Source organism: Epinephelus lanceolatus, chromosome 13, assembly GCF_041903045.1.
Source record: "Epinephelus lanceolatus isolate andai-2023 chromosome 13, ASM4190304v1, whole genome shotgun sequence".
In the NCBI taxonomy this organism is placed as follows: Eukaryota; Metazoa; Chordata; class Actinopteri; order Perciformes; family Serranidae; genus Epinephelus; species Epinephelus lanceolatus.
In genome coordinates this window covers 16,748,837-16,770,173 of record NC_135746.1, presented here as the reverse complement: position 1 = coordinate 16,770,173, position 21,337 = coordinate 16,748,837, and the positions used below count along the sequence as shown (strand labels likewise).

The following is a 21,337-nucleotide window of genomic DNA, read 5'->3' as shown; positions in this document are numbered from 1 at the left end:
GTAAATATGTAGAATGATTGTGTGTCTGTCTTTGACCTGTATATGTTATTTTTGTATACAGGTCTCTCTTGAAAAACAGATTCCGATCTCAACATGACTACATGGGCGGCTGTGGGTCATCCACCAATCGGAAGGTCAGTGGTTCGATCCCTGGCTCCTCCAGTCTGCATGTCGAAGTATCCTTGAGCAAGATATTGAACCCCAAATTGCCCCTGATGATGCTTCCATTGGTGTGTGAGTGTGTCAAAAACTGAGTAGCAGGTGGCACCTTGTATGGTAGCCTCGGCAACCAGTGTGTGAATGTGTGTGTGGATGGGTGAATGTGACTCGTGGTGTAAAAAGAGCTTTGGTTGGTCAGATGGCTAGAAAGGCACTACTCAAATGCAGGTCCATTTACAGGTTTAAATAATGGATTAGAAAAATAAAATGATGCCCATTTGCACACCCTAATGCAGAGATTCTCAACTCACGGTCTTAGGCCAAATCTGGCTCGCGATAGAGTACTGGGTCGCCCACAGACCATTTTCTAATTACGAAACAAAGTGATTCACACTGGGAATGTTGTATTTTGAATGTAAATAAGGTGCCAGAGAACATTAAATAGCTTTTTTTTTATCAAAAAAGTGCCAGGGGAGATTCCCCCAGATCCTCAGAGGTCCAAGAAGCCACCAATATCTTCATATCCTAGAGATGCCTCCACATACACGTGAGGACAGCTCATGTCAAAAGGTTGAGAACAGGCAATGCATTGACTGATAAATAGTATATATGTTTGTTTATTAACTGGCCCTCCTGTCATTTTGCAAAAGTGGCTCCAGGGCGAAATCAGTTGCCCCCATGAATGAAGAAGTGAAGCTCACACACAGGTTGAAAATGGCTAAAAATAATCTATGCTGACATCTAGAGCATGAAGTTAGTACTTCTTCGTTTTCTTTTTAGACAGTCACAGGAGACACACACAAAATCTGACCACATCTTTACACTCTTTGTAATTTATTGTTGCATACAGAGTGGTTAGATAATAAAAAACAATGCAATTTTAAAGGTGCTCTGTTACGCATTTGTAATGCTTCACATCACTGTGGCAAATCTAGAGAATAAACACAAACAACTAGCCAAATGCCACCACAAATGATTTAACCTGATTTATTACAAAATATACAACACTGTATATACTGTATATATACACCAATGCAAATCCTCATCAAATTGTAATACAAACTCAGATAAGATCACACTTTTGAGTGATATTTGAGACATCTTATGCCTTTGTGCCACAGTGAGGACTAACTGTCAACAAAAAAATGACAAGAAAACACACAAATAAAACAAGCAAAACTGGCTATGCAGCAACATTAAATGATAAACAACACCAACACATAATCTATTTGAAACCCCGTGTTAAATTAGAAGCCTAAATGACATAAATAACACACATATCCTCCTATTCTCACACTCTTACGTGTCTCCATTTCAGGGTTACTGACCCCTCTCATATGTAAGAATAAGCTGGTCTAAAAAAGACATGTATCGTAAGAGGATCTGCGAGGGATCATTGTATCACTGCACACACCTTGTGACCTGTTAACATGCTAATCTTTCCTCATATACTCAAACTATTAACATAACCTCTTTTCTGTTAAACCAGTGCAGGACACACAGTCATCTTTACAATCACATCATAACGTCGGTGATACATTCATATGCTGTCGAGGTCATGTATTTTCCATTACAAAGCATTACACACAGCAGATATACAGCAAAAAAAAGTCTAGCTATGTTAAGAGACCATTGCGGTCATTCATCTACATCTTGTCAGACAGTGGTGTGCAACTGGGAGAGATCCAGGTGGATTCACATGTTGGCTCAGGTGGTACACAGGGTGGCTGTCCTGGTTCCTCGGCCTGACAACAACACAGCAGTGTGTCAGTCCAGCTAGATTTCGCCCAGTCCAGCTCACAACAGAGGCTGGTAGCACCCAGTGTCACGTTCTATTAATCTCATTCAGCACCCGAGCCATACATACATGATTATGTACAGGATATGTACACAAAAAGTGCAAAGTAGCATTGTTATACATCAAAGGGTCACACATTTCTGTTTATTTTCTCTGTGCATTTTCAGGAGCTGAGCGCAGCCAAACAAATTGACAGCAATTTTTTATATATTCCTCTGGTATTTTGTCAAAAAAGACCAGAACTCATACTGTCAACTCCAGAATAAAGAGTGAACGCAGAGTGAAATATAGGTGCCTTGATTCTCTGAGTTGAAGCTGCTTCTGATGCGATATCTCTCAAGAAATCCAAACAGAGCAAATATGTCATGACGTCACAAAACCGGCTATCCTCTGAAACAGGAGGGAGCTCTGTGTTACATTATAGAAATTGACAAAATGCCAAAGGAAAAGTATTAAAAGACGCTATTTCTTTGGGATCTTTGGTATCAAAAATATTTTTTAAATGGTCAATTCTGACCGAATACTCCCATGATAAGGCACGGGACATGGGGAGGGACTGTGGTTCAAATATAAAGTCAGCCATGCTCATCAGACACATCTAAAGCTGCCTTTCTGTTCCAGTGCATATTAGTCACAAACTACTGCACAAACGGAGCCTTAAGGCAACAATCTTTTCACCTCAGAACAAGAACGACACTGAACATGAACCACACAGGGGGGATTATTAATAACGATGCACAGAAAAACACAAAAACAGAAACATAGAACCTGGTAGCATCGCGTCGCTTAGTCTCAGTATTCTTTCCATGTTGTTTTCAAAGAAATAGTTTGACATTTTAGGAAATACGCTTGTTTTGTTTCTTGGTTAGATGAATAAATAAAGTTCCAGGCAGCAGCTGATTAGCTTAACTTAGCTTAGCATAAAGACTGGAACAACATGGAAGTGGCTAGCTCGGCTCTGTCAAATGGTGATAAAATCCACCTGCAAGCACTTTGAAGTTAAATAATTAACCCGTTATATCTTAAAAACCAAATTGAAAAACAGCAATTGGGGATTTAGGTGGCTAGCTTACTGAAATCTCCACTGGTTGCCTGGCAACTGCTTGGAGCCAAGAAACAGTCTAAATAGGCACGTTTTCCAAGATGTCAAACTTTAACTTTGAGTATAAGTGCGTGTGTGTGTGTGTGTGTGTGTGTGTGTGTGTCTTGTACTCGTACATAGTGAGAACCAAAACATGTTTTTAACAAAGTGAGGACATTTTTGCCGATCCTGACTTCTTCAAAGGCCTGTTTGAGGGTTAAGACTTTATCTTAAAGTTTCAGGTTACAATTAGGTTCAGGTCAGGGTTGGGATTAGGCATTGAGTTGTGACGGTCAAGGTTAGGGTGGGGTTGGGGGCTTGGGAATGTATTATGTTAATTAGAGTCCTCACAAAGACAGAAGTACAAGATTATGTGTGTATGTGTGGGTAATTATGCTCCCGTCCTCCATCCGGCTCATCTAAACAGGTGACTCGCCGGCTTGTAGTTCAGTGTCAGTTGGCGGGAGCTGTAGCCGGACATGCCGATCCCCATGAGTCCCAGCAGGACGGCCATGCGGGGCATCGCAGGGCCCTCTCGGCTCTGCAGCACAGTCTGGGTTGCCTGAGTCTGAAAGAGAGAGCAGGGGTCACCACCCACGTAGCCACGACTACCACCACCGGGCACGATCATCGCCAGGGACGATGGCGACCAAGGCAGTGTGTCAGCAACGTTCCTCCTTGCTCTGGCCGCAGTAGAGTCCTTAAAGAGGTGACCCTGGTCGCACACCTGCCTCATCCCGGCGATGGTCTTACCATAAGGGAAGAGCCGCACTAGGGTCTCCATTTTGTCACGTTTCAATACATATTCAACCTCATACAGTCATTGTGTCAGTCCTGTGCAGGTTTGGAGACATCTCCGAAATTTGAGCCAATCCAAGACATGTCCTAAAGTCAGATATACATTCAGTTATTTTCTAAGCTCGTCACTATTATGTTTGTCACAGCGACAGAGTGGCGTCTTCTCAGTTATGAAAGTGCACAGCAGGTACTGATCACATAATCGTCATTTATGTAATTCTGACCTATTTCATCACCGAGTAAGAACAACCTAACACAAACTCTGATGAGCTAGACACAGATAATGAGGTTCGACACTGTCATTTTTAAAAACAAACATGAACCACACTGTTGCTTCCTAAAACTAGTTGCAGGTCTCTGGACCACCCACTGGGATGATTGGGAACATGGGTCTTATGCTATTCCTCTGGAGATCCAATTAGGAGGGAGGGCATTTACCTGCCCCCAGGGAGCTAAGGCATCTCTGATTCAAATCCATTTAAAAACAGGCTGCTGTAATCCTCTATTCTAAATCCTGCCATGACAAACACACACAAATGGACACTTTGGGTACAGTGATGAGTCAGTGGCATCGGTTTAAAATGAGTTTTCAGCAGAGCACTGAAGCGACAGTCTCATGTCTTTTTATATTGACCTTTTCTTCAGATATGAATAAGATGGTTTAACTCCAGTGAACATGAAAGTAGCAATATTTTGACAAAATTAAAGACATTTCCACCATAAACTGAGGCAAAAAAGGCAAAATTTGATACAGAAAATCCACCAGAATGCAGGAAATTAAGTGTTTGATGCTCAAAGTTTCTCAGTGGAGGACCCCAAACTTCCAGGTTCATATGTGCCCCCCCCCCCCCCAACTGGTGAAACAAAACCTACACAATTGCTGTTTGCTACAATGCAACACCAAGTGTAGGCAGGGAAACGTGCAGGGCCGTGGCTCTAGATCCCAACACTTGTTTGTTATTAGAGGCTCTAATGGAATTTGCTCCACTGTTGTGCCACTGCAGATGCCCCTTGATGCCCAAGACTAATCATTAATCTATGCAGAGAAGAAAATCGCCCCAAAGCATCTTACGCACCTGCAGGAATCTAATATATCCAGGGGTCAGTCGAGGGATGCGGAAAAACATTGTTGTTGTTCTCTCCAGCGCTGCACAGCTGAGACCACAGGAAACCCCTCTGCAACCGGCCCTCAGGACTCTCTGCTTGGCAACTTTATCACTGTGAAGCCCTCAGTGTCTCTCTGGCCCCAGTCTCCTCCACTAAGCTGTCAGCAGCAGCAGCAGCTCTCCCCCGTGTCCCAAGACACACTCCCCACTCCCTCGCTCAGATATGCACCTGCACTATGATGATCTCCCTTGAGGGACACCGGTCCCTGTAGGTTGCATATAAAGCCTTGGCTTCGTTGCGTAAGCCGGTCACATGGTGTTGGACTGTGTTTGTCTTGGTGTGTAAGTGCATTTATGTCAGTGGAGGATTAGCAGAGCAAGTGGAGATGTGGTGGACTAATATACCTGTGAGAAATGTTCTTAGTCTATTGGACACCAATTATGTGGGGGAGAAGCACACAGTGACAGCCTCATCAACGGATGACAAAGCAACGCTGTAATGACGTCTGCTGGGGTCACAGAGAGGCAGTTTTAACAATTAGGAACAATTAAAAGGCAAATCGCATTGCAACAGTGGATGCTGGGATGATGTCTCCAGGCAGAACAAAAGCAAAACCATATATTCTGTCTACATATAGGAACCAGGCTTCTACAGTGTCTCAGCCACAAAAAAATCCATACACCTTATTATTTCTCCTGAGGGGCTGCAGCCTATCCTAGCATGCGTTGGATAACAAAACATCCTATACAGACCACTACTCCATCACTTTGTCTGAGCATTTACACTCACATTCACATAATTTAGGGTTTCTAAATAACCTGACTTTGAATTTGAAAACAGCAATAATCTATAATTATGGAAATACAATACACAACAGACATACACTTTCAAAATGTACATTACAATGAGCTAAAATGGGTACAGCTCTGAACTGTACAGCTATGCTTTAAGCCAGCACTTAACCTTTGTTGTAAAGTATTTTATTTCTGGAATTAATTAGATTTCGGGTGATAATTGTTCCAGAGTTGACAGCCCTTTATGGAGAAAGGTAACGGACCAAATTTAGATCAACAATGTGGCATTTTACAGTTGCCATTTTCCATGCTTCATGCTGTTTTATTTTCATTATTCCCTATTTTATCTGTCTTTTGTATAGCCAGACGACTTTCATAAATATTTATCGATATATAGACTTTTATATAGTCATCTCTTTTTAATAAAAGACTGATCTTAAAGATGCATCGGAAACATAAGCAGTTCAATTAAAAAACAGTTTACACAAAAGTATATTTAGCACAATCTTAGATGACCTCAAAGACAAAGCAAAGTGACTAACAGTTACTATCTGAAGGGTTGAAGCAGAATGAATAGGCGTGTGTGTGTTAAAATTTAAAAGGCATAAAAAAATGTGTCAATGAAGTACAGTATCCTGTTATAGTCATCTGCACCTTCTAACATTATTTTTGTCCTATAGAAGAATTACTGTCAGGAAGTAGAGCTTCAGTGCCTCCTCTAGTTATCTGCCTTGTGTCACGAAAACAGGCCATTGACATTGTTTCTCCTAAGAAGGCTTTGACAGGCTCATCAATGAAGGCATGCGATGCACTAACAGCTTCGCTTCAAGCTGCATCACGAAAGCAGGAGCGTTTACTCGAAACTTAATAACCCCATAGGATCTACTGTACCTGGCTCAGCGCTCACATTTTGAAAATACGCTGAAAAGATGATTGCTTTAGCCTGTGGGAGAAAAATTATTTTCACTCAATGTGCAGACAGGCCGGAGCCACACAGGTTACACTGACATGTTTCTGTGTGACTTTTTTTTGCTTACAGGAAAGCGTAGATGCCTGTTTTCACAACCCATTGTAAAGTAGCTACCACTGGAAATAGCCTAATCATTGTTTTGAAGGACAGCTCAGGATCCCTGAACTCACTTGCCAAGAATGGCTTAGCTTAATGTAACAGACATGCAAGACTGATTAAAGGAAAATCTAATCACGTAATCGCACACACAAAAAACGATGCAATTAAAGTTTTATGTAAATGAGTCCCAACTAGTGATATTCTTAGGCACAAGAAATTCAAAACAGTATGCACCCATAAAAATGTGAAGGTGCCTTTTTCACCTGGCACTTCTGGTATTTATCCAGGCCAATACAAATGTAAAGACAGGCAGGTTTAATCTTAGTTTTCAGCGGGGTTGTTTTAATTTTCATAACTTTCTGGGGACTGCAGAGTAGAGAGAGTGCAGAGTACAGTACTGCAGAGTCAAAACTAGGCTGCTCACCTAAAGAAGCATGTGGGGTGCCAACCAGTGAAAATGTAGCTGCAGTGGAGATCTTGTTTTTCTACTGAGTAGGTAATTACATCATTTCTGTAGTCAATGCAAAGTTGCCTGTGTGTGACTGTGTCATATCATCAAGATGAAAAATGAAGTTATATCTCTGTCATACACATATTCTTCTTTATTTAAACATTTCTGTCAACAACATACAGGCATAACCTTTGTTTATAATAGACCTTTGCATGTCATAGTCATTATCCAAGATAACAAGAGGTAATCAAAGCTGGTTGTCACCAATAAAATGAATACAATCAATGAAAATTAAAAATAAATAAATAAATGTTTAGTTACTTATGTATTTGTTTGATGTTTTGTATACTGTATGTTGTTCTATGTGTCCTTATGGCTCCATATTTGTTGAAATATCAATAAAAAGATTTAAAATGAAATGAATGAAAACAAATAAAATAAAATAAAATAAAATAATATCAACAAAAACAAACAGGCACTTGCATAGACAGCCATGACGTCACGCGCATCATGACTGCGTGTCGTCAGAAGCCGAAGGACCTCAGATGTCTGTGGAAACATAGCGCGGGCTAATGTAAACTGCAAAAAACAAGTGTATTTACAACAAAAGTTTCCACGCAATTAAATATCCGAGTGGGAGAGCTCGAAACATATGCGGAAATAACGCTTTGTCGCCGCTGTGTCGCCACAGAAGAGTGAAGTTTTTCTCCTGAGCTGGTAAAAAAACTAGCTGGCTAACTGAGCTAGCTAAAAGCTAAATGCTGCTACAGCTGCGCAGTTTAGTTTCCCAGAAAACACCGAAAACACCCACCAGTCAAGTCTGCCCACTTTAGCTGTGTTTGCCTGCTGTAATATATATTGGAGAGTGGCATGGGCCGACTTTACCAAACTTTGATAGCTGACTGCTGCTAACTGCAACACACACACAGACGTAACGACTCGTATTTGCAGGACGTTTATTTTCAGTTTGTAACATTATAATTATCAAGTTATTGCAACGTGGAGGTTCAAGACATCGCTTGTGTTGTGTGTGATGTCGACTAGCTATGTTACTTTAATACACAAGGGACGTTAACCGGGGGTAGATGTCCCACGATCAACAAGCGAGCTGTTTATATGATCGTTTGTGTGTACACTTGGTAGTAGCATCCATTTTTAACCTACACGTGATACCACGACAGAAATACAGTCACCTAACACCTCAACATACATTCTTCGGATTGTGTTTGCATGGGAATTTCAAAATGTTCTTCAGTTACCCTTTTCAGCCCCAGAGAACTAAAGTTTGCACCCTTTTTACCTTGTTCTGTATAGGTCAAACATGTACAAGTTCAGAGTCATTGGTGGCAGGATTCATTGTTCACTGATTACCAGTTTTTCCTGTATTGTCTTCATGCATATTTATATGTGTTGAGCATGCATTTGTTTGAAAACATGCAAGTCAGTGCATATGCATTGCTAACCATGCACTGGGCAGCTGTTACACCTGCAACTAACAGTTGTTTTTCATTTTATTTCTTTATTTTGTAATGGTCAGATATGTTAAATGCCGATTGTAGCAGTGTAAAGTGATGTCTTAGGTTGAAAAAATTAAGGCTAACTGTAGGAGCCACAATGTGTGAATATGTTAATCTAAATGTCATGCAAAAGTTGTTCGCAGATATTGTATGAAGTGTAGGTATTGCATATAAATGGACAGATTCATCTTGAAAATTGATAATGCTGCTCTCTTTATTTGAGTGTTTGACATTTTGCAGTTTAGTTGAACAGAGAGCTGTGTTAGAGATAAGTGCACATAGTTTTTCTACCGTGTGACTGTGTAATTAAAACTTCTTTAGTAATTGTTTTAAACTAGATTAAATCTCCTGTCATTCACATCAGACTGAAGTTAATGTGCCTACTGCTCATCAGTGGGTTATTTTAATATCTAGAAGGAATACCGTTACACTGATTATACAATAATAAATTCAAGAAAACTTTTTACTTAAATAATCAGCTCTGTATGCATGCGGTATCCATCAATCAATATATTGACTAATTATTCCAGCTTCAGCACCGTCTGCCACAGAGCTTTTGGCCGCCTCTCATGAATGCATCACTGCCTTACTTTCTGTTTTGGTTTAGTCTGCCTGTGTTGTTTTCTTGACATGTACATGAAGTAAGATTCTGCTGCTCTGTTTCATTTATTTTGCTCCTCCATGTTTGGGTATTCCTGTCACAGTCCTTGGTCTTCTTTTATATCCTCTCTGTGTGCTGCTGCACCTCATCAATCAGACAGATTACGATATTCTTTTTGTCCCCTCTGCTCTGTTTCAGCCAGGATGAAGAGACGAGCTGAAGCGGCGCCGGCACCACCGCAGGGGACAAAGAGGCATCGAGATGACAGCAGCTCAGATGAAGAGTCGCAGTTATCCAGACAAGGTAGACAGATCTATTTTCCACCTCCAGACATGGTCTGCCATTATTTTAGTTAATATTAAAAGCTATTTAGTATAAATCATTTAAATAAATGATGTGCTTCTCCAAGCTGTGATTTAGGCAGTGGTGGAAGAAGTACTCAGATCTTTTACTCAAGTAAAATTAGCAACAGTATACTACTGTGTAAAAAACAGTTATAAGTGCTGAAATCAAAATCTTGCACAAGTAAAAGTACAAAGTGTTAGCTTCAAGTATAGTTAAAGCACCAAGAGAGAAGAAAAAAATCATGTAATAATGTAGTGGAGTGGAAGTAAATAGTAGCATAAAATGGAAATACTCAAGTAAAGTAAAAGTACCTCAAAATTGTATTGAAGTACAGTTCTTTTGTATGTGACTTTGTTAAATTCTACCACTGGATTAAGGGTCAGTTGAGTTTAAGTACATGTTAAATCTTTCAAGTCAGTGAGTAGAGCTTTGATTTGCCAAGGGATGCACGATATTGGATTTTTTGCCGATAACCAATACCAATAGATATATCCACTTTTTCCCCACCTATTTTAGTAATCATTAAGTCTCTTCTGTAGTAGAGTTAAAATCATATTATGCATGTATACTCTTATCGTGACGGCCCACCAGCAGATGGAGACACAAAATACAATACTTTTGTATATATTTAACATTCATTTAGTGTGCAAAATAAGAAAAAGCATGTTGGCCGATTCTGATATTTAATTTTAAAGCCAATATCGGCCGATACCAATGATGTACCAATATCATTGTGCATTCCCAAGTTTACAAGTGTGTTGTGAACATGGCCTGCCGTCGTCATTAAAGTTGTTGTTAAATAACTTCAGTGGTTCTCTTCTTGTTTAGTGACATTTGTCTGTGATTTTGTCCTGTCTAGACTCGAGCCAAAATGATTCCCTCAGTGACCAAGATGATCACAGACCGAGATTCTCCATGCCCTCCATATCGTCCTTTGATGACCAAGACAATGACCCCTCTCAGGCCTCCTCCAACTTCTCCATGTACAACAGCGTGTCACAGAAACTCATGGTAATGTTCTGAAACCTGCACTAACTTAAGATATTTTACACGACAGTATCAGAGTCTTTGTTGTAGAATTTTGGATTGTTCTTAAGCTTAGATAGATAACGACATTTTTAGTTTATTTTGCAACATATTCAAAAGAAACAGAGTTTTCCAGTATCTTTTCTAAACTCCTTGATTCTCTCTTGTGTCTCACACCTTTAGGCCAAGATGGGTTTCCGTGAGGGTGAAGGTCTGGGAAAGTTTGGACAGGGACGCAAAGAGATTGTGGAGGCCTCCACCCAGCGAGGGAGAAGAGGTCTCGGCCTCACACTGCAGGGCTTTCAGGGGGAGCTAAATGTGGACTGGCGCGATGAACCAGAGGTACACAGAAGTAAATAATATTCATGTAATGTTTTCTGTAAATTAATGTGTATTGTCTATTATTGAACTGTTCTCTCTGTTTTCTGTTTTTCATATGTAAACATCGTAATGACCTGTCAACATGAGCTGTTTCCATCCCTGTCTCTGTCTGTCTGTCCAGCCCAGTGCCATAGAGAAGGTAGACTGGTTCCCAGAATGCACCACAGAGAACCCAGATGCAGATGAGTTGAGGGACTGGATGAAACTGGGAGAGGTGAATACAAACACTCAGACATATACTGTTGTAACGTCCATAGTGTTCACTCAGGTACACTCTTTCGCCTCCTGTGTCCACATTTCATTTTTAAAGTAATATTTTTCGGCTTATAGAGAAAACTCAAGATTGAGGATGAGACAGAGTTTTGCACTGAGGACCTCCTGCACACTCTTCTAAGGTGCAAGGTGAGTTATAACTTGTGTGTGTGTTCTTGTTATAAACTATTTTTGGCATCCCTTGTTCTTCACTGTATTGTGCATAATACGTATATTTATGCATTTTTCCTTGTGTAAAGCTCCGTTCATTGCCCTCTACACTGAATAGACCTAAATCATAATGTTGTTATGTTCCTGAGTTTAACCACTTGGTCTGTTTGATGTTCAGACAGTGTTTGATAACCTGGAGGGCGAGGAGATGAGGAGAGCACGGACACGCTCCAACCCATACGAGACAATCAGAGGCGGTATCTTCCTCAACAGGTCAGTCTTTCAGCAGTTAACAACAGTGCTGGCGAATTATCAATGACTGTGTTTTTGTGCACACTTAAGTTCAACTATTATTCTGAATATTATAATATACTGACTTTGATACGGGTCATGTAAACAGTGTATTTCATTTGGATATTCTGAAGTAAGCCTTTTACCAAATGCAGGATTTTCTGATTAAAGAGTGGAGTGTGCCAAACGTTTAAAGACAGTGACAAGTTGTATTGTGTTTTTTTCTGTGTTTAGAGCAGCTATGAAAATGGCCAACATGGACCACTGCCTCGACCACATGTTCACCAACCCAAAGGATTCACAAGGGGTGAGCTGGTCACACTAACAGCTGACATGTGCTGCACTGAACCTTTGTTCATATAAGCAGATGGTGAGACAAACCTTTTTTGTTGTGTAGAAACCTCTGACGAAGGACCGCGAGGGTGAGCTCCTATACTTCGGTGACGTCTGTGCGGGGCCTGGAGGCTTTTCAGAGTACATACTTTGGAGGAGGCGTTGGCACGCCAAGGGGTTTGGCATGACGCTAAAAGGACCTTGTGACTTTAAACTGGAGGATTTCTTTGCAGCGCCGAGTGAGCTGTTTGAGCCTTACTACGGTACGCACACTGTTTTAAATTATTTTGGTCATTTTTAACTTTACGTTTTCAGTTTACATCCACTAAAAGTGCTTGTTTGTGTCACTAACAGGCTCAGATTATTATTCTAAGTGTCTGAAAACATTATGGAAAGGATCCCCACAGAGACTGACCTTTTTGTTAAGGAGTTAAAGAGTTTTTTTTTTTAACTAGTAACAGCCCTGAAATTGCTATCGCCAAAACCACCAGACTCCGTTTAAATGAACAGAAATTTTATTATCGTAAAACACACTTCATTCATAGTCAAGAAAAACAAACTAATACCAAAAGCTATCTTGGTTTGTCTTTCCACTGTTCCAACAATCACACAAAACTCTGGTTTGGTTGAAATAAACCCTTAATTCACCCAGTTATATGTGAAAATGTGCTGGCTCCATACACGCTAAAATTACTGTAAATTTAAATGGAGTCTGGTGAGTGGGTGATGGCGATTCCAGTAGTGTTTCTGTTTAAACAAAAAGGATCTCACTCTATGACAAAAAGGTCTGTCTCTGCAGCGATCCTTTCCATAAATTGTCAGACACTTAGAATAACAATCTGAGCCTGTCAGTGGTTACATCGCAGTCTGCTTCCTCAATGTTTTTTCCCCAAACCTTCACACAGTGGGTGATGAACGGAAACTGATGAGAGATGGTGCGATATATGTGATGATTTATTATAGGATGCCCTTTGTTTTGTGTAACATTCTGTTGGACTTTAACATTTTTGTCTTGACATGATTTATATGTGGACATGTTCAGGGGAGAACAGAAACTGGTCACGTCTCAGGTGATGAATGATTCAGTGAAAGCTTGACCTCTGTGTGTCCCAGGTGAGGGAGGGGTGGACGGCGACGGAGACATCACTCGGCCAGAAAACATGACTGCCTTCCGAAACTTTGTCCTGGAGAATACAGAGAGAAGAGGGCTGCACGTCCTCATGGCAGATGGGGTGAGACTTTTTTAAACATCCTTACTTACAGCATCTTCACTTTACATATCAAATAGAAGAGGAGGTTACAGATTTCTGCTCCCTGTGGGTTGAAGATTTTCAGCTTTTTGTTTACTGATTTCATCACTTTTGGTTTGATGATTGTCCCTGGTAGGGTTTCTCTGTGGAAGGCCAGGAAAACATCCAGGAGATCCTGAGCAAACAGCTGCTGCTCTGTCAGTTCCTCACTGCCCTCTCTACACTCAGGACAGGTATGTGTATACATGTGCATGAATGAATGACAAAAGAGTCACCTTGTTCATCTGCGTTATGTCCAACAGTGGCTCCTGTTTCAATCTCTGCCAAAGTGGAAAGCTCCCAGTGTTTCTAACTTTCATAAAGAATTCTGTGAAAATGATGAAAACATCTTTCCATCTGCACGCCGCTCCGTATCTCGGGGAAACACTGTCTGTATACCTTCTTCATATTTATGTTATTATACTTGTCTGTGTGAGCACATGTACTGTATGTTTGTTTCCATGGGTTCAGATTAAATGATAGTGGCACTTTTTATCTTCTCCAGGTGGTAACTTTGTCTGCAAGACATTTGACCTCTTCACGCCCTTCAGTGTGGGTCTGGTCTACCTGCTCTACCTCTGCTTCGACAGGATCTCACTCTTCAAACCCGTCACCAGCAGGCCTGCCAACTCTGAGAGGTGTGTATGGGCTGTATTGAGTTGGTTACTAAAGCAGTGTTAGAGGAAATGGGACAGTCTCACTGCTATTGATCCAATTTTTGATTTAGACTAAGAGGAGAGTGTGTTCAGACAATTTTTGTATCTGTTAAACTCTTTGCCCTCACTGCTATCTGCAGGTACATCGTGTGTCGTGGTCTCAAGCCCGGTTCAGATGCCGTCAGGGAATACATGTTCAGAGTCAACCTGAAGCTGAACCAGCTGAAAAACACAGACATGGACGTTACAGATGTGGTCCCTCTGAGCATCATCAAGGAAGACACAGACTTCTACCAGTTCATGGTCAACTCCAACGAGAGGTAGAGACACACAGTATTCACACAGGCCTTTCATTCTTTCAAACCAAGTGACTGACAAATGAACTCTCACTGTAGCCTCTGTGCAGTCCAGATCAAGGCCTTGGCTAAGATCCACGCCTTTGTCGTAGACCCGTGAGTCCCCTCTCTTGTTCTTGTCTATGTGACCCTTTTGCAGTACAGCCATGTGTGATGGTGTTTATGTATGCAGCTGATTGTGTGACATTTGTTTCTCTAGGACCCTCTCAGAGCCGAGGCAAGCAGATATCAGGAAGGAGTGTTTGAAACTTTGGGGGGTGAGTAGAGAAAATGTGATACATGCACTACATTGAAGTTGGACTATGTAGAACTAATGAAAACATTTCAATACTGCTCCACTCCTAAATACATGATATGTCCCTTTTCAGGTCCCAGACAAGGCCAGAGTCACACCTGCTTCCTCAGATCCAAAGTCAAAATTCTACGAACTAATTAAGGTCAGTAAATACATAAGTTGAGCATCTTTGCACACTTTGGTAAATCCTGAACAGTATTTACTCTTTACTTCTGTCACACCTCAGTCCTCAGATGTGGAGTCCTTCCAATGTAAGCTCACACCCCTCAACTCCACTACTCTTGACAAGTTACGCCATATCCTGGACCACAGATGCATTGTGGGAGGTGGAGAGCAGATCTTCCTCCTAGCACTGGGGGTGAGTCTTAAAAAGAGGAACAAAACTCAGGTCTTCAGCTCGTGTTTTGTCTCACTGCACTGTCCTCTTTTTGAACTTGGCAGTTATAATGTGTCTATTTTAAGATTTTCAATATTTGATATCCAGTAAATGGTCCTACATGCATTATATATATGTGTGGGACAGCGTGGGCGGTGTCATCAAATTCAGCTGTTTTCTGTGTAAGATTGATTCCTTTTCTTCTGGAAAAGATTAGAATACAGAGCTGAAACGCCAAATCCTTTCACCTCCAATGCTTTTATATTTTATTTAGATGGATAGTGGTGACCAGAGAGGCTTTACCGCTCATTTAAAAGCACAGTAGCCTGTCATTGAACCTGCTTTTTTTTATCTGTTCTCCATTTCCTTCCTTTTCCCCTTGGCCTTTGCAGAAATCTCAGATATACACATGGGAGGGGAAGATGCCCGTGCGCTGGAGGAAACTTGAGAATTTCAAACTGGAGCTGCCAAGAGATACACTTCTGAGCGTGGAGATCGTCCAAGAGCTGAAGGGCGAGGTGAGAGAGGAGGGGCTGGAAACTTAAAACAGATGAGAGCCAGGATCCTAATCTCATGAAGCTTGGCTCCATTTCTGTTAACGCTGAAATAATAGTTCTGATGAGATGATGTGTACTTTTGTTGTGTCGTGCTTTCTTGATGATTTTTCTCTTGTTAGCAAACTAGTTATCTGCTGCTTGTGTGTATGGTTTTAAATGTATGAATACAGTGTGTTTGGTCCTCAGGGCAAAGCTCAGCGTAGGATCAACGCAGTTCATGTAATGGATGCACTAATACTGAATGGCACTGATGTAAGAGAACAGCACTTCAACCAAAGGTAGGAGAGCTTTAGCATTGATTCTTACGCTCTTACTGATTTATTCTCAAAATCATCTTTTTGTACAGCATTCATTGTTGCAAATAAATTGACCTTTGTCACAATACAGTGTACTTTCATACCAGTTTTCTATAGTTTACTAAGTAATGACCATCGTATGTCCAGGATCCAGATGGCTGAGAAGTTTGTGAAGGCAGTAGCCAAACCCAGCAGGCCAGACATGAACCCTATCAGGTATTGATTTATATGAATTTAACTGTTTCAAGTGCTGATTTGTAATTTATTCTCGGGGATCTTATCCTCAATGAAAGCACTGAAAGGATGAGCAGTATGAGTTGAGGAAAACTCACACTTTCATAATACTAAACATAGTATACCACGTAAAAAAAAACAAATCAAACACTTTTGACATTACTCTGGATGCAGACAAACATCGATGACGTACATCTGAGTTAAAGACTTGTACATACAAGCATGATTTTGTGATATCACAACTTGTTTGGAAGCAAAGCATGGCACAGTATGCAGCTTAAACACGAGTGTTGGGACAACTTGAAGCTTCAGTGCACATACAATAAGAAGGACATTTCAGTGAAGCAGGAGACATCTTGCAGCCAGTGGTGAAACTTTAAATTAAAAAGTTTGCATACTTGTAGATTATATATTTTTCAACAAGGAAGAAGGATGAATAGAGAAGTTGGTATTTTTCAACCTTTTTCAACTATTTTACCATGTTTTTGTGTCTGAGTGACGAATGGGAGCAAGAATATTTGAAATTTGTCCAGCATTGAGCACGAGCGCTGCAGCAAGCAGCTGAGATTTAAAGGTGCTTGTTTTTGCCACTGACTCAGATTGTAATTTTAAGTGTCTTAACAACTTTATGGAAAGGATCCCTACAGAGCCAGACCTTTGTCTTAAAGAGTAAGATCCTTTTTATTTAACCAGAAACAGCCCTGAAATCGCTATCGCCAAGCCCACCAGACTCCATTAAATAAAGAGTTATTTTCAACAGTCAACAGGAACAAAATAAAACCAACAAAAGCTGTCTTGGTTCTTCTGTGCACTGTTCTGACAGTCACACAGAACTCTGGTTTGGTTGAAATAAACCCCTAATTCACCCAGTTCGATGTGAAAATATGCTGGATCTATACATGCTGAAATTACTACGTATTTAAATAGTCTGGTGTGTTTGGTGATGGTGATTTTGAGGGTGTTTTCGGTTAAACAAAAAGGATCTTACTCTTTAACAAAAAAAGTCTCTTTGCAGGGTCCTATCAGACACTTAAGATATAAATCTGAGCCTGTCAGTGGCAAAAACAAGCACTTTTAGCGGACGTAAACTGACAGTGGGAACATGCCCCAAGCGGTTACGTTGCAGGCTGTTCTGGAGCTGCTGGCTACAGCACTCTCACTTAATCCTGGACCAATATCAAAAATTGTTGTTCCTATTAGTCGCACAAAATCATGGGGCGATATGGTCCACTTTAGGAAAAACAATTTGATCAAATCATATCAAATTAATGTTCAAAGCAAAGTATACAGCTTAAAATGTGGATGGACCTGAAATGTAACATCTCATTTACCTCAACCAGAGTGAAGGAAGTTTACAGGCTGGAAGAAATGGAGAAAATCTTTGTCAGGTATGATCAGATGATATTCAGGGCACAACATGATAACAAAATATCAGGCCAAGTTTAAATAATCATTCACTTAATGTGGAGGATCTTTTTTTTTTCTTCTTTTCCTCATCCAGACTAGAGATGAAGGTGACAAAGAGCTCAGGGGGAGTCCCACGTCTGTCCTACACCGGCAGAGATGACCGACACTTCCTTCCCACTGGCCTTTACATCATTAAGACTGTCAATGGTACGTGTTTGTGTTTTTGCTGCAGCTCCTTGTCAAAAGTGATACTTTAATTCTTTTGCAGCTTTAATTTGTTTTAAGCATGTCAAAGCCTCAATGATCCTGTGACTAAAATACTTTGATTAATTACAATCCCTCTCTGTCCTTCAGAGCCATGGACGATGGCATACAGCAAAAACTCAAAGATGAAGTTCTTCTATAACAAGACCACCAAGGAGTCCACCTATGAAATGCCTCAAAACTCCGCTGCCCCCTTCCAGTACTTAACATATTGTCAATCCACATATTAATTTCTGATTTAATCAGTTGTGCCAGAAAATGTAAAAGAGGAACCATCAGTTCTGTAGTGGCGGATGATAGGGGAAGTTAATGTGATGATATCATGAATGAACATTATGCTTTCTTTGTCTTTGTCCTCAGTGTCTGCCACTCTGAGCGTCTCTTCTGGGCGTGGGTGGACGGGGTGATAGTCCATGATTCTCAGACACGCGTGGACCCTGAGAAACTGTCCAAAGATGACGTTTTGTCCTTCGTCCACCAGAATCACCAGCCCTGAAGCGCTCGCAGGGCGCCAGAGCTTCAGCAGCTACAACCTAAAACAAAGAATGCACTAACTCCTGGAGGATATGGAGCCTTAGAGAAGGTTATCATACAATGCCTTAATTGATATTTATTTGTGACAGTAAAAGAGGGAATCATAACATACTGCCAAATAGATTAACCCACCGATATATAGATTAAAACTATCTTAAAGTTAAAAGAATTCTTCACCCGCAATTTGCCGCATTTGTATATCACATACTCCCCCGTGTTATGTTCGTGTAAATATTAATTAACACACTGTTTTATAATCATCAAGGCTCTCTTGATCCTCCATACAATGCCGCTTAGAGAAACTATTACCAGGTTGTAAGTGGAGTTCTGGAGCTCAAGTGATGAATTGTTTGCTGCTATTTCCAGCGGTGACATTTGGACTCTGTGTAAGCAACAGACATTTGACAAACCACTCTGTCTTTCTGCCTTTTTTCCACTGCCCTTGGCTCTGTGAATTGTAATGAATTGGACTCGCCTCATACAACGGTATGGAGACAGAAAGCTGCTGCCGTCGTCTCCTCATTGGATTGCATGACCCTGTAGATTACGTTTTTACAGTTCCATACAATGCTTGTGTGTGTGCGTGTGTGTGCATACATCACCTGAGCAATGACAAGAGAGATGCAACTGCAATATGGATAATGCTAGATAGAGTTACAGATATTAAACTATGCATCCATGTCTGTAAACACAGTCTCGCTTGCCTTGCTCTACACCTGCTCATCTCCACGGAGACCCCGTGTCTCCACTTCTGCAAAACTGTAGCTGAAGTCTAAATACGACAGACATGTTATACCGACCATCACATCGATGTTCAAATCAGTTTCAGATGTAGCAGCTTTCTCCCCGTTCATAACCGATCTGTCACGTGTGTGTGTGTGTTAAATGTTTGAAGATGTCCTGTGAGGTTTAAGGTTTTTATGCCGACTCCTCTCTGTGGTTGTGCCTCATATCGCCTGAACTGTGTGTTTCTTAAATACTGCAAATGACTTATTTTTTTCTTGTAAAGTTAGCTATCGACCCCGTGATGTAAATAATTCTAATGTAGTAAATAAATGGGAGATGATCTTCCCAGAAATAACTTTCAGTTGCTTGGTAAAAGTTGATTTAGACCAGGGGGTAGGCACCCTGCGGCTCCAGAGCTGCATGCGGACCCTCTCCAGTGGCTCCCTGTGGCTTTGACAGAAAATTATATGGCAATTAGTGATTCTTGGATTCTTCAACTGTAAAAGTGCGTAGCTTATACACCGATTTAAAAGGTGTTTTAACATTTCATCAGCTAAAATGTGCATCATACATCTGGCTTGGCGCTGTTTCCTCTAAAAACATCACAAATGATGGCTAAGGGAGTCTTGAGTCTCCTTAGCCAGACTAGCTGTGGATTCCTAATCCAAAAAGTTATCAAAGTACCAAGTAATTAAAAAACAGTCCACTGCAGAATAGCCACTTTGTGCTAAAACATGTTAATGAATGCTCATTTAGATCTGCTAGTAATGTTGATATGCTAAATTTGACTCAAAACCTTTTACCTTTATTAAGAGGCTCAAATATGTTTCAAATAAGTTTTATGGCTTTGCGGTTTTTGGTCAAAAATGGCTCTTTTGACAGTACAGGTTGCTGACCCCTGATTTTGACTGTAGTCTAGTGATGATTGCCGTTGCTGGATGAAGCTGTTTGGAGGCACCTGTTGCCATGAGGTTCACTGCACACTATAGATGGCAACTTCAAACCAACCTGTCCTACAAAAGGAATACCACCCGCCCCAGGTTTTCTGTGTGTCAGTTACTTTGTAGTAATATAATGAACAAATGCACCATGTGGGAACAGCACAATCTAAAATAATAAAGATGTTAGAACTAGATTTTCGTCAGACCCAGGTTATAGTGGTACTTCTGTGGTTAAAATTCCCAGACAAATGTGCGAGTAATCAAATTACCAAAAAGCAACTGGCAGACACTGAATTTGTGACCTGTGGGTCAGTCTTCTGCTTTGTAATGATAACTTATTTGTATTAAAACTAAAGGACAGATCAGTATTTTTTACCATATACACTACAACTACAAATATATACATATATATTTAAATTAAGACCAAACCACTCCAGTTGTGAAGTGCTCTGTTACTGAAAGCAGTAACTTTCAGGAGTCTGCTAGTTGCATGAAAGACGTAGTCAGTCACACAACCCCCACAGATAGATTTGTTAAATGTCTTTAAACTTGGGTACTTGTACCAATCAAACGACCAAAATATAACGTGTTATTTACATTTGATTAATCTGAGTGATCTTTAGAGGTGCTTGTAGACAGATAATGCATTTGCACAGTGATTAAGGTGCTTGTCCAACCATGCTGTACATGCAGTCGGCCAAAATATGTAAACCCTTCTATAATGCACAGTCTTTGTCGTACCATCAAGTGTTTTGTGTTATTGTGTTATTATTGTGTTATTATTTTGTATGTACTTCAGATCACGTCTAACAATCTTGGTGACTATAGAGAAGTTTAATCTTTCCTAGCAGAAACAATAGGTGCATATATATTCTTTCAGAGTGCATTTTCAACCTGACACTAGTTTCTGTGTACTTCAGATCATAGGGTTCACAAGAGTGTAGCTGCACCTTAAAAAGAGCCCTCCTGTGTTAGTCTTCTCTGGTGTGGAGGACTCACACACCCAGGGCACAAGACATTCAGTCAGGAGTCTGGATTTTTAAATGTGTCTATTATATATGTCATATTGGGGCTGTTGTTTATTAAATAGCGATGATGTGAAGGTGATGAAGGATACTCCGCTGACACCGTCTTGCTTGTATAAAGAAAGGTTTATTATAAGAAGTCCACCATCAAATCAAGCACCTAGGATTGCCTGAGAGAGGGTTTGAAGCCAATATGAACTGCTCTGA

The 21,337-nt window shown here is 40.6% G+C and overlaps 1 protein-coding gene and 1 long non-coding RNA gene across 2 annotated transcripts; one reads left to right on the top strand and one right to left on the bottom strand.

Moving 5' to 3' along the window:
* Window positions 1-976: 976 nt before the first annotated feature.
* Window positions 977-5,179, bottom strand: LOC144466530 (uncharacterized). The gene is made up of 2 exons (XR_013493135.1): window positions 4,913-5,179; window positions 977-3,606 (listed from the first exon to the last, which is right to left on the bottom strand). It is a non-coding gene; the product is annotated as an uncharacterized LOC144466530 (long non-coding RNA).
* Window positions 5,180-7,836: 2,657 nt separating this feature from the next.
* On the top strand, window positions 7,837-19,127 carry cmtr1 (cap methyltransferase 1). Its single transcript, XM_033649069.2, has 24 exons — window positions 7,837-7,974; window positions 9,574-9,678; window positions 10,580-10,731; window positions 10,930-11,088; window positions 11,249-11,341; window positions 11,458-11,529; window positions 11,729-11,823; window positions 12,076-12,148; window positions 12,239-12,437; window positions 13,288-13,406; window positions 13,561-13,657; window positions 13,969-14,101; window positions 14,260-14,439; window positions 14,515-14,571; window positions 14,675-14,732; window positions 14,844-14,912; window positions 14,997-15,128; window positions 15,539-15,664; window positions 15,890-15,981; window positions 16,147-16,215; window positions 17,574-17,621; window positions 17,735-17,847; window positions 17,995-18,103; window positions 18,265-19,127. The coding sequence occupies exons 2-24, from the start codon at window positions 9,579-9,581 to the stop codon at window positions 18,398-18,400; spliced, it is 2,481 nt and encodes an 826-aa protein (XP_033504960.1). The 5' UTR covers window positions 7,837-7,974; window positions 9,574-9,578; the 3' UTR covers window positions 18,401-19,127.
* Window positions 19,128-21,337: the final 2,210 nt, after the last annotated feature.

Excerpts from the sequence above, each read along its gene's own strand:
- cmtr1 (XM_033649069.2), top strand. The coding sequence starts at position 9,579 with ATGAAGAGACGAGCTGAAGCGGCGCCGGCACCACCGCAGGGGACAAAG. Across the intron at positions 11,530-11,728 it reads ACACTCTTCTAAGGTGCAAG|ACAGTGTTTGATAACCTGGA; the intron begins GTGAGTTATAAC and ends TTTGATGTTCAG. Across the intron at positions 17,622-17,734 it reads ATGGAGAAAATCTTTGTCAG|ACTAGAGATGAAGGTGACAA; the intron begins GTATGATCAGAT and ends TTCCTCATCCAG.